General features: G+C 38.0%; 1 protein-coding gene across 1 annotated transcript in view; it reads left to right on the top strand.

The window, feature by feature from the left end:
• Positions 1-12,794, top strand: part of col9a1b (collagen, type IX, alpha 1b) — a 40,807-nt gene that overhangs the window by 8,726 nt on the left and 19,287 nt on the right. The window contains exons 12-24 of the mRNA XM_088610763.1: positions 1,853-1,906; positions 2,596-2,631; positions 3,291-3,314; positions 3,506-3,559; positions 4,487-4,540; positions 5,971-6,006; positions 6,138-6,194; positions 6,530-6,583; positions 6,905-6,958; positions 7,278-7,331; positions 10,707-10,760; positions 11,634-11,687; positions 12,643-12,696. Of these exons, the coding sequence (XP_088466889.1) occupies positions 1,853-1,906; positions 2,596-2,631; positions 3,291-3,314; positions 3,506-3,559; positions 4,487-4,540; positions 5,971-6,006; positions 6,138-6,194; positions 6,530-6,583; positions 6,905-6,958; positions 7,278-7,331; positions 10,707-10,760; positions 11,634-11,687; positions 12,643-12,696 (639 nt within the window). The remainder of the gene's footprint in view (positions 1-1,852; positions 1,907-2,595; positions 2,632-3,290; positions 3,315-3,505; positions 3,560-4,486; positions 4,541-5,970; positions 6,007-6,137; positions 6,195-6,529; positions 6,584-6,904; positions 6,959-7,277; positions 7,332-10,706; positions 10,761-11,633; positions 11,688-12,642; positions 12,697-12,794) is intronic.

The raw sequence follows: 12,794 nt of genomic DNA, 5'->3' as shown, positions 1-12,794 counted from the left end.
TGGGAGCTCTGGCTCAGTGTGCTCCAACAGAAGGCACTGCCCACAGCTGCCTGATCCCTCCCACCGGCCATGTGCTTCTGCGGCATGCCATGCATGACTTAGACATGACTTATTATGACATATTCAGTCCGCTAAGGTAGACCAAGGAACAGGTCTTGGAGGAACCAGACCTAACTTCCAGGTCTTTGGGAAAAGCGTGGAAACTGGATCTCTCAGTAAACTCTACAGAGAAGGTGCCTCAGTCCAGATTCAAACCCAGGACCACAGAGGTTTGAGACAGCAGTACTCATCCTCATGCCACCTGTGCCACCCTGTGTCTTTGGCAGTGGTTTAGCATTCCTGGCTGTGAGAGAAGAGCCTCAGCTACTGCTTGAGTAGCACTGCTGGACCACATACCAGCACACTGCAGACAAAATAAGCACTGCAAACATTACTGCAAACATGTTACTAGAGACTAAACCACAATGAGCCAGACAGCAGAAGGGCTAGATATTATGTCTCAGACAGATAACACCAGCCTTTGCAGGAAAAGTCTATCGGGACCTTCAGCAGTGCTTTGCTTCTAACTCCTGTTCTGACCAATGTCAGTCTAGTCAGGATGAGCATATGGTTCCCAGTAGATGTTTTCTTAAAAAAGAAATGCAAGAGCTTTAGAAAGCTTAAGAAGAATTTAGAGTTGTACTCTTTGTTTATCTCCAAATAGTTTTGTTTGTGAAAGTTATTTTCATACAGTACATAAGTACTGTATATGGTGACATGAATAATAACACAAAAAGATAATTTATTAAACATATGAAATTGGTTAATTTGGGATACTAACATATGAGACTAATGTCTCAGTTCCATTTTATAATCTGGTTACACATATGATAATTTGATCATCAATACAGTTTTCCTACAAAAGGGTGAATATTTTTTTCATGGTTCATTTGAATTAATTCTACAGTATGTATCCAACATGATATCTTTGTAGAGGTTACATAAGATCTAGCCTAAGATAGTGACGTTCATATCCCTTTATGACTATTGTTCCAAAAGACAAAACAGATAGCCAAGTATTCAGAATATTTGTTCACGTTCATATAGCTATGGTTAGGGCTAGGACACGACTCAGGTTTGGAGATGAGTTTGGGATAGTTTAGGGTTTGAGTTTTTTTAAATTAATGTGTTGGTTAAATCTTTTTGATCTGTGGTTAAGGATAATGAATGTTGTTATAATTTGTTATTTAGTCTCTAATAGCATAATGAGGTCTACAAAAGGCCTGGTTTAAAAGAAATATTGTTTGATTTCATGACATATTAGCAATAGGTATATTTTTATATTTATTAGTTTGATGGACTATGAAAAAGTTAATTGAGAACTATCTGCTTAGCCCTGTAGATAGATCCCATAAAGGCCCATGGGGAATGGGGGGTCACCATTTTTCTCAACCATCCGACACTGGAGGTGGAAGCGATGTGGTCAGCATCACGCTCTGGCTGGCCTATTACCCCCGGAAGATTTAACCCTGTACCGCCTATTTAATCATGTTAGCATAACTGAGGTTCTCATGGTTGTGCAATGACAACAATTATTAATAATAATAATAATAATAATAATAATAATAATAATGTATCTGACCAGTTGAGAGTTCCCAACAAGTATTGTTTGTTACAGCTTTGCTTTAAGCAGGACTTTACAGTTGCCAAAATATACAAAAGTTACATATAGTATTGTAATTGTGTATACATTCCTAAACACCTTACAGAATTGATGAATCTGGACTTTGCAAAATGGTGAAGACAGTTTGGACAGATTGTCTTGTACCATTATAGTTGATTAACATGCAGCTTTGTCTTTCTCCCCTTGCAGGGATTAACTGGGCCTGATGGAGATGCAGGTCCACCTGGTCCATCAGGTCAGAAAGTAAGTGATTGAGGTTGGAAATGAGGTAGTTTCAGCTTGAGAAACCCTCTGAGCTAACTGGCTAGCCCACTGCATTCCATAGGGTGTTACAACTTCTAAAGCAATTCTTCGTGACAGTTCATTCTTAATCCTGCTTTTTCCTGTGTTCATTTGGGCAATCTTTTCATTTTTTATAAAGTTCCTCATGGGAAAAAAAAGTCAATTCTGGGTGTTCTGGTATAAGCCTGACTTCAAGTGATTACCAGATTAACATTTATAGAGACTTTGTGTTGTGTCTAAACACAACATTAAATATAAGCCATAATTGGTGTCAGATTATCAAATTTGATTCCTATTGCCCCGATTTGGACCAAAGGCACTACAACAAATGTTCAATAAACATCTACCACACATAAGAATAATGAAATTCACCCTACCTGCTCTCTGTGAAAGGAATCATTAATAATATAATTTCCAGGATGGAAATTAATTGTCCACAGTAAACGATCTCATCTCATTATGTACCAGTATCTAACTACAGAACATCCTTCACTTTAATATAAAGAAAAGCTCTCAAGGATTGGAATATTAGATTTAACAGTGTGTTGGCCTGGGATATGAAAGTAATGATCTCTTATGAGACAGGCCCTGTTACTGGACAGGATCAGAGGTCAGAATGAGCACTAAGAGATTTCTGCCATGTGTTTCAGGGTGAACCGGGAAAGGCTGGTCTCCGTGGAGCAGCAGTGAGTATCACCCTAGAATGGTTTAGATTTTTCACTCTGTTGTTCGGTTGTGCATGAAAGTATTCTCCTACAGTTTTCTGTCTTCGTGATTGTTGTAACAAGGACGATAAAGTAAAAGTCTGAAGCTTCATAAACTGACAGGTCAAAATGTTATCAGTGGTTATCAGAAGTCACAGCCTACCTTATTATGAAAATATGACAGATACAAGCTACATCTCAGTGAGGTTCGCCTAATTATTGACATCAGTCTAACCGTCACAGAAGAGTGTTTCATATTAGAATTGTGTATGTCAGTAACCTGTTAATGATTAATGATTCTGATCAATTTGGAATACATACAGACATGCCCAGATATGTCATTTTTCAGAAACCATATGAATGGTATGACTGGATATAAGAAACTAAGATATTATGATGTAAATGATTACGTTACTTTATATTCAGAGGAGCGAATGTATAGAAATGTGTCCAAGCTTGGAAAAAACATGCCACTGCTTGTATGGACTTACTGTAGTTAGGGATTTGTTTGTAATTTACACATCAAATGTCCCTCATAAGCTTTGGTTATAATAAATGTGGGATAAAATGTGTGTTTTGTGTGAGCAGAGCACACAACCCTGCCCGAGAGTACTACACTAACTATGTCACTTTTTTCTTAGGGTTCAGGCCCTGATGGACCACCTGTAAGTACTGTGTCATTAATACATTTGTGCTCTGTCATTACATTTACCTATTAGTCACGTTAGAAATTTACAAAATATTTAGTTACGCAGTGCAAACTAGAGAGTATATATGTATTTTATAAACAGTGTGCTGTGCAAATTGATATTGTTACTGTATATAACATTGTGCATAATACTGAACTGTTCTGTAGGGCCCACCTGGTCCAGGAGGACTTCCAGGGGAACTAGGACGCGCTGGACCCATTGTGAGTATTTTTAGATTTGGGGTCATGTGCCAGCCAATTCATGCTGTCTGTTGTTTTCACACTATTTTTAAGGTTTTACATCCTTAGACAATAATGTTTAGGCTGTAGAATTGCCATAGCAAGTGCATTTGACAATAGATTTATTTAGTTCTGTATTCCCTTTGTAAGAATCTTGTTTGGCATAAGAAATGTGTTATAGAGCGACACTTCCACAGAAGTCCTCTTATATATGTACTGAGCAAAGAGATATATATATATACATATCTACAAAGTCTGTTATTTCAAAATCCTGTAGTACATTACTATGTTATCTCAGGAAGTTTGCATCAACAACAGTACAAAGACCTTAGACCACAAGTGGGAATTACTTTCAGGGAACATTCAGGGTAGAAAAGAGGAGATACTTATTCAGACTGGATTGTAGGAGTCTGGAACCCAATCACTAGTACCATTGTTGAAGCAATCTCTGTTTGATCCTTCAAGGAAAGGCTTGATGGAATTTCTGGGTCATTAGGCTAGCCAGATGAGCTCACTGACCTCTCAGTTGTAACCTTTTTATGTTCTTCAAATCATGTGTAATTAAAGAAATGAATTGTGTCAGTTCTAACTGCAGAGATCTTTTTGTTTCCTTAAAGCCTCTCCTTTAATATTGCAGCACTAATGTTGGTTATAAATCTAGACATGTAAAAGTACAAATATGAATATAAAAATTCTGAAATAATATTCCTAACACTGAAATACAATCATAATGCTAAAAATGAATGATAGTTTAAGAGGAACTAAATGCATTTTAGAACTTCATGAAAACATCTACAGCATTAATTATAAACAATTTAAGATTATAGGAGCACTAGATATTTCTTTAGATAATAATAAGATAATTTTCCTGTGTGAGGTGTCCTGAAACTCATCTCTCTTCTTACACAGGGAGACATTGGAGTCAGAGGCCCCCCAGGACCCCCTGGCCCCCCAGGACCACGAGTGAGTGTCAGCTTTTCCATTTTTTGATCAGGTATTTATTTTGAGGAGGCTGTGTGGCTGAAGGATACAACAAACAATGTTCAGTCAGAACAGCTCATGTCAATATGTCATTTCAGTGGGTGTTGCTAGACTGATAGGAATGTATCTGGACTGTCCAGTAACGTTTGCAAAAGGAATGACCCAATAAATAAAAGAACAGGAATGTGAAATCACTCAGAGTGAGGGCTTGAACCTGCAACCATGTTGGCTGCCAGCTCAGTACTAAGCTGTGCCTTAGGCTGACTACAGACATGACAACTAGAGGGTGTTGAAAAAGCACAACTGTATTGACAAAACAATATTGGAAGTAGGTCTTCTTGTCTGTTCTGGGTTGGAAAGAGGGATCTGTATCTTTGAATAATAATATATTCAGTGAATAGTTAAAACGGAAAAGTAATTGACAATTACAAAGTAATTGTGGAGGCAGTGTACCATAGTGCTTAAGTCTCTGGTCTCATGATTGGACGACTATGGATTTAGGTCTGTGCTGCAGATGATGCTGTAATCCTTTGAGTGAGGTGCTTGACCCCAGTGACTCCATTTCACCCAGCTGTGTAGATGGGGACCAGCATTGCTGGAGGATTATCCTTGTGATGGACTGGTGTCCCATCCAGGGGCTAGTTGTGTGCTTTCTTCTCAATATGCCATATCACCCATATCACTCTGCAACTCACAACTGGCAGCCCACTGAAGCTAAGCAGGTGTGAGCCTGGTGAGTACCTGGATGGGAGACCTCCTGGGAAAAACTAAGGTTGATGCTGGAAGAGGTGTTAGTGGGGCCAGCAGGGGGCGCTCTCCCTGCTGCCTATGTGGGTCCTAATGCACCATTATAGTGACGGGGACACTATACTGTAAACAGGTGCCGTCCTTCAGATGAGACCCAAAACCGAGGTCCTGACTCTCTGTGGTCATTAAAAAATCCCAGGGCGTTTCTCGAAAAGAGTAGGAGTGTAACCCCGGCGTCCTGACCAAATTTCCTATTGGCCCTTACCAATCATGGCTTCATAATAATCCCCATCTATGAATTGGCTTCATTACTCTGCTCTCCTCCCCACTGAGAGCTGGTGTGTGGTGAGCGTTCTGATGCACTATGGCTGCCGTCGCATCATCCAGGTGGGGCTGCACACTGGTGGTGGTGGAGGGGATCCCCATTACCTGTAAAGCGCTTTGAGTGAAGTGTCCAAAAAAGTGCTATATACGTGTAAGCAATTATTATGAATTATTATTAATTATTCTCACTTAACGCCTTGGAAACCAGGACAACCTATGTGACTTGGGTATGAAAATTACCTACCCATTACAACGGCTGTTTATCAGTATGTTGTAGATATAAATTATGAAGCCAAATCAGTGCAATCATCCCAGTGTGACTATCTGTTCTTTTGTTGCAGGGTGCTCCTGGATTTCGTGAGAGCACTGGAGAGCTAGTAAGCAGTTTTCTCCATACCTGGATTTATGCTATACTTTATGCCACACTCACGCTATGCTACTATATTCATGCTATGAGCCTTATATGTGCCAGTGCATAAGTAATGTTGGTCTTTGTCCTGTTGTCCAGTGTCCCAATGCCTGCCCTCCTGGGCCATCTGGCCATCCTGGTCTTCCAGGTATGAAGGTGAGTTTGTGTCACTGGAAAACATAATCTCATGATTATACAGACGTTTCTCTGTCATTCCTCATTTGCTACTACTTCCAAGTGTCAACATAAATTCCTTCTTAGGTTGTTGCAAGAAAAAGATTCTAAGTTTATTAGGCATCAGTTAATCATTTAATAAAGGTGACCAAACAACTTCCCACTTCTTCTGTAGATCCTCAAAAGTCAGTAAATATACAAAAACACATTTTCATGTTCTTAACCTCAAGTTCATATTAGTTACTAAAACTGAATAAAAATTATCATGAAAGTTGAAAAAGGTGCCTGTATCTATGCATTATTTCTCGCTTTTTTAGGGCCACAAAGGTGTAAAAGGAGAATCTGGTGAACCAGGAAAGCAGGGGCACAAGGTAAAATGTCAAGTGTTCAATTACCCTTAGTAATAAAAAAACTCAAAAGAAACTACTGTTCCATAAAGTAGAGATCATTTATTGACAACCATATAATTAGCTGCTTAAATGTACTTTAAAAGGTGACAGAAAAGTGCAGTAAAATATTAAAGAGGTTTTGAAGGTCAGAAGAAAGTGCCTTGTTTAGGGCAGATGTTTGTGTTGTGCTTTGTTGTGTGTGTGTGGAACACTTAGAACCTATGCAAATGCACCCATTTCCATGTGATCAATGGCCTGTGTGACTGTGATTTGAGCTCTACTGTTCATCCTCCTGCTCTTTAGGGAGAAGAGGGGGATCAAGGAGCCCCAGGGGAGATCGGAGCTCAAGGCCCACCAGTAAAGTATTCTTATTCCATCACTCTGTTTCTCTTAGAAGAACTTCACATATCACTGTTTCACCTTTATACAACTAGTCATTATGTGATGTGATGTAAGTGCTTATTTCATGGCAGGAAAGGCAAGATTAAATAATTTACTGTACAATAATTCAAAAACAGGAAAGAGTATGTTAAAGAATATTTTTGAATGTCACCCATCTTCTTGACATTATAGCATTTCATAGCAGAATTGCAGTGTCTTTTACTGAATTTGATCAGTATCGGTGATGAATGGAGAAACTCAACCTGAAGCACATCTCTCCTGTCCCGTGATGCAGGGTCCCCAGGGTACTAGAGGAATCACCGGCATGATGGGGCCGAAGGGCGAGAGGGTAGGTCTGCTTCTTCTTTACTCCTGACTGACTTTATACCTCAATGCAAGAATCATAAGAAATAAAATGCAAGAACTCATGGCTACCATATTAATGGAAAATGCTAACATCTGAAAGTTAGACTTGGGCGGATAACAGAAAGTACATAAAAGTAACAGTTACACATTCTCCTGAAAGACTGTCAGGATAGGAGAGGAGTTGGGTTGGGACAGTGTGTGGAAAATACCTCGATATACAGAACCGAAGCAAGAGGATACATGTAGCTCAGAAATGACAACAGTTGGATTCTAAAGACCATATACTGTAGAAATGGACAAGTTATAATGAGATCAGAAAAGCATGTAGTAAAAGTGATGTTACTGGGAGGTTTTAGGGAGATTTTAGTTTTCTATACAGGAATTGGGATATAGTGATAAAGAACACTGAATTTGAAATTGACAATAGTTGAAACAATTGCTTCTGACCCACATTTGCAAAAGCATCTACTAGGGAAGAGATATTCCTTTTGACATAATCTTTTCAAACAGCTAAAATATAAGTAAAGGAATAAATGTGGTAAAATTGCTGAGAAATTGCAGAGGCCTGACTGTGGTTTCCCAGCTGTACGTACAGAAATGAACGAGTTTAATATTTGATGGTTTACATTTCAATTCTTGGTTAGGATGGGACCTGTTTCCACAGGTTAGAAAATGAAGAACATAACAACATAAGAATGTTTGTTAACATTTGGCCCATCTTGCTTGTCTGGTTTAGTATTGTAGCTACAGAAGGTTTCTGCTTCCAGTGACCCAGGATCACTTTGCATTTATAAACAGTAATTTTTATATGTAAAGTGTCCACTCAATCCATGATTTTGTCTGTCTTTTTGTAAGTCATTGCCTCTTTCTCTATGTTTGGCCACCAATATTTGTTTCATTTGCAAATTCAACTATTTAGCTAAGTATAAGAAAATTGAAATCAGTTATGTAGATCAGAAAGAGCAATGGGCCTAAAACAGGTCTTTGCTGAACACCTGATCAGTTTTTATTTACTTACTTCTGCCCAATACAGGGTTATGCCCATTAAGATGACACAGTTTCCTCACCATTATTCAAACCCTTGGATTACTAATATTTTTAATTTGAAAATGAGCATATTAATTGACTTTATAAATATATCATGTCACGTGCTTTTGTGTTTTCAATGCTTTTGTGTCACTATCACTATTACCTGAAAAAGTGGATTGAAAATCCAGTATTGGAAAACAATGACAGGATAGAGCTATCATTGTTTCTTGTTCAAATAATTCAATTAAACAAGACCTTCACTGAACCAGGACACAAGGGGAAATCACATGGAAATACACTGAGAACAGGAGACAGATGACTCAAATGGTCGTGGAAGCTGGAATCAGCTGTTGTTGAAGCTGATACCCTGGCTCTATCAAGAAGCTGGATGAGATCCTTGTATCAGTTACGTATGCTGTATCAGTGGTGCCTAATTCCTGCTCCTAGGAAACCACTGTGTCTTCTGCTTTTTACTTCAGATGAGTTACTTACAGACTGATTGATTACATTTTTTATTTGGGACATTTTTAGTTTTGCATTCAGTTCTTAAATAAAATTAAATGAAACTACTTATCGGCATCAACACTTGCACTGATTTCTGGATTTCAGACCCCTCCTCATTCAGGTGTGCTGCCTGAAATCCAGCTGGGCATTGGCAGAAGGAAGCAAAATGCTCATTGTGGGATTGTTGGATTTATTGTCATTCCCATATGTGCCTATTCACCATGAATGTGCATAGGAGGAGGAGGATAGTTGGCATACTGTATCTAGCTGATATGGTTTATAGTATCTAAATAACCCTAAGATCTCATACTGTCATTTCATAAAAGAAACTGTGGTATTGACTTTGACAATAACTTTGGTAGCCGGCAGACACTCACAACCCTTTGTGTAAAGGAGTTCCTCCTGTGTTCTAAGATATAATGGAATTCCCCTTAGTTTCCATTCATATCTTGTGGTACTTAGATTATTGTTGATTCTGAAAAAAGTCCTAAAGTTGACAATGCCTTTGTTGGTATTGAAATGGAAAGTAGTTGAACAAAATATGTTTAAAACTCAGAACTGAGTGCCAAAACAAGTAAAGCAAAAGTCTAACAAGAAGTAGATTATTTAAAGGCATCAATTAGCACTGGTGATTTAGAACTTAGATGGAATGAAAACCAGCAGAAACAGCACTACACATATGATGTGCTTGACTCTGAGCTGTAGGAACATTATTTACGCTTTAGTTTTACATGACTTCATTTAGAATGTTCCTTTTTGTTGTTTTTTTTTCTTCTTTTTTTGTCACTGTACAGCATAAAGGATATGACAGTCTTAGAAACAGTTCAAAGCAAAAATGATCCTTGGTCTCAAGGAATTGGACAAGTTAGAACTAAATCTCTTCACCCTAGAACACAGGAGATTTGAACCACGAACAATAAATCCCAAAAAATACAACTGGTACCAAACTAGAAAACTATTTCACAGTCAGGAGCAAAACAAGGGCACAGTGTCACTATAAAAAAACTAAAATAATTCATTTAGGATGGACAATAGGAAGTGCCTCAGGCACAAATGGTTGTATATATCTGGATTGGGCTCAGCCAGGTGGTAGAGACCCAAACTCATCAAGAAATGGCTGGATGAAATTTTAGCATCTCTCATCTACTAGACTATCCAATTAACAAGATGGGTAAAATGGACTGCTTTCCTTTTAAACCTTGTATGTATATTTTGTCCTGGTTCATTTAATTGTCTTGAATAAAAGCTACATTTATTTTGTAGAAATAAAATTATGAAATAGCTGACATACAGATTGAGTTTTGAAAATCATCTCCCCAATCTCTCACTCATGAGGAGCTTTTATACCATGTTTGTATTTTGGAATCATTCCTCTGGGTTTTTTGTTAAATTCTGTTTTGAAGTAACATGTGGAGCAGATCTGTGAAACAGCATGAGCCATTTATCCCAGGAGAGGAGCCTGGGTATATATGTGTACTTTTCAGTCTCTTCAGTTCTTGGTGATGTTACATCTTTGGATTCCAGTGCAGTTATATATGTTAAGCATGTTTATTCCAGGAAATATTGTCTGTGCCAGAACATTTTGTTGGTAGCATTTACACAGCACATATAAATGCAGCTGGACGACTTGTGCAAGTTTATACATAAATGAATCTTGGTATTTCTCCTGAGAATCTACTGACGTTTACTGAGAATCAACTGAGATTACTAACTACTGTATCTCTGAAAATAATCTTTTGTTTTTCATTACTCTAGCACAATTTGAAGCGAGCTGTAGAATAATTTGTTTTTCTCCCCTTTAACTCTCCGTACCTTTTTCTTGCAGGGACCTCGGGGACATGATGGGGAGCCAGGGCCTCAAGGAGTTCAGGGAGCCGCAGTATGTGTATTTTCTTTAGTATCTCTGTTTTTTCTTATTTGGAAAATCAGACACTAAGAGTAGTTATTCTCTGAGTCCGTACAGTGTTTGTGCACTTTCTGCAGGCTCTCTGCTTAAACACCTAAAAAGGATAGGATTTGTTATTAAGGATCTAGATGATCTTGCATTTCTATAAACTTACTTTTTTAATTTGTAATGCTTGAATTGGTGATCTGTGTCTGGGACCGTTCACTGAACATGAGCTGAAGTCTGTTCTTGCACTCGCACATAGCTGTCCAGGTGTTACCTATCCTGGCATTGCTTTAGTCTGGAAGTGGGGTGAGGGAGGAGTTGAGCATCATCATTGACACCTGTCTACTAAAAGAGTGTTATAGAAGGGTGACAATATTCTTGCTGTTTACTGTATAATACAGTAAATCTTTTTCTAATGTCTTTGACTGTTTACAGGTAAGTAAAGTCTCAGGTAGGTTTAAATCAGACATTTCCCAAGTTGTTGATGGGTGAAATCAGATTTTATTAGCATAACAAATCAAAACCCGCCATTTACAAAGCCAGTTCTAACAGGAAGGATTTTTCTTTTTTATTTTTGGAGTATGAGTACTTGAGAACGTGATGTCCAGCTGTCTTTCTGTGTGATTCCATGTGATATCACATTGAGAATGACACCACCTGAGCATGAGGTTTTGTTCAATTCAAATATCTTCACAGGCAAAATCTTCTGCTTCAAAACATTGAAAGTATGAAGAAATATGGTATATTATCGATCTTGAAAAAAAAGTATGTTAACACAGAACTGTTATTAAATTAAATTGAGATGTTTTAATTTTTAATATTTTGTACACCTTTTTAAAATTGAGTTTCTTGTAATTTTAGGGTGATCAAGGACAGAGAGGTGTGATGGGTGAGGTTGGGCCAAAAGGAGACCAGGTAAGTGAAGTAGGGGGAACAATGGCAAGGTGGTTAGCACTGCCTTACACCTCCATCGTCCAGGGTCAAGAATCTATCTGTTGGAATTTATCTTCCCTACACAAGTGCAGTTTTTCACTTGGTGCTCTGCTTTCCACCTATTGATGTACAGTTTAGGGTTTTTGGCCATTCTGAGACCTCAGTTCCATTTTCCTCTTTGAGATGCCACAGCTGGTTCCTCTTGATCTCCTCGGCCTGTATTCCTAGTATAATCAGAGGACATGCAGTGCCGTAACCACACAACTACCACCATCTGACAGGATTATTAAATTATATCAATTTAATAATTAAGTTAGCCTCATAAAGACAAATACAGCTGTGAACTGCGACTGTGATCTCCTCAATTACTTAGCTTTTATTCAGCACTTATTTTAATGCAGCATTCTTTTTAAAACCCTTTCAAAAAGTATTCTGCTTGAAGAAAATAAAGTAAATGTCTGGTCAGTACGAAAAGCTATTCCTTTACCACCAGAACCCCTATCATTTTTGTTTCACAGACATGCTCTTTTATTTGAAATAAAAATACAAATATCAAAAACAGATAAATAGCTTCTTAAAATAAAAACATTGATGTAAACAACAGCAAACACTTGGTTGTGTTCATTTACTTAAATTGTTCTTAACGGTTACACTTTGCTAATGCAGAACCTGTGAGACACCATTTTTATTCTTAAAAGAAAACTTCCTATTCGGTGTGTTTATGCTTCCTCTGGTCTGCTGTGTAGTCAGGCCTCTGTGTTGGAAGAAGTGGGTCATTTCCTGTGTGTGAATTGATCTGGGACACCAAGGATCATAAGCAATTATTATGTATTGTATAAACAATTTCTGTAAAACCACTTTCGGTTTTTGACTTCGAATGGGATATGCAACATTTTGATTGTGATAAAAATTGTATGTATTTTTTATAATTTTCTAGGGCCCTCAAGGTCCAAGAGGAATTACAGGTCTACCTGGTCCCAAAGGAGAATCTGTAAGTATATTTAGTTGTAAGTATATTTAGATTCAGTTAAACAAGAAGCTGGTTGTAGCAAAATTCTATAATGGAGCAGACTGTGAGGGGCACAAGCT

The sequence above is a fragment of the Lepisosteus platostomus genome, chromosome 17 (genome assembly GCF_059453375.1).
Source record: "Lepisosteus platostomus isolate fLepPlt1 chromosome 17, fLepPlt1.hap1, whole genome shotgun sequence".
NCBI classification, from domain to species: Eukaryota; Metazoa; Chordata; class Actinopteri; order Semionotiformes; family Lepisosteidae; genus Lepisosteus; species Lepisosteus platostomus.
This window is presented reverse-complemented; position numbering and strand designations above follow the sequence as displayed.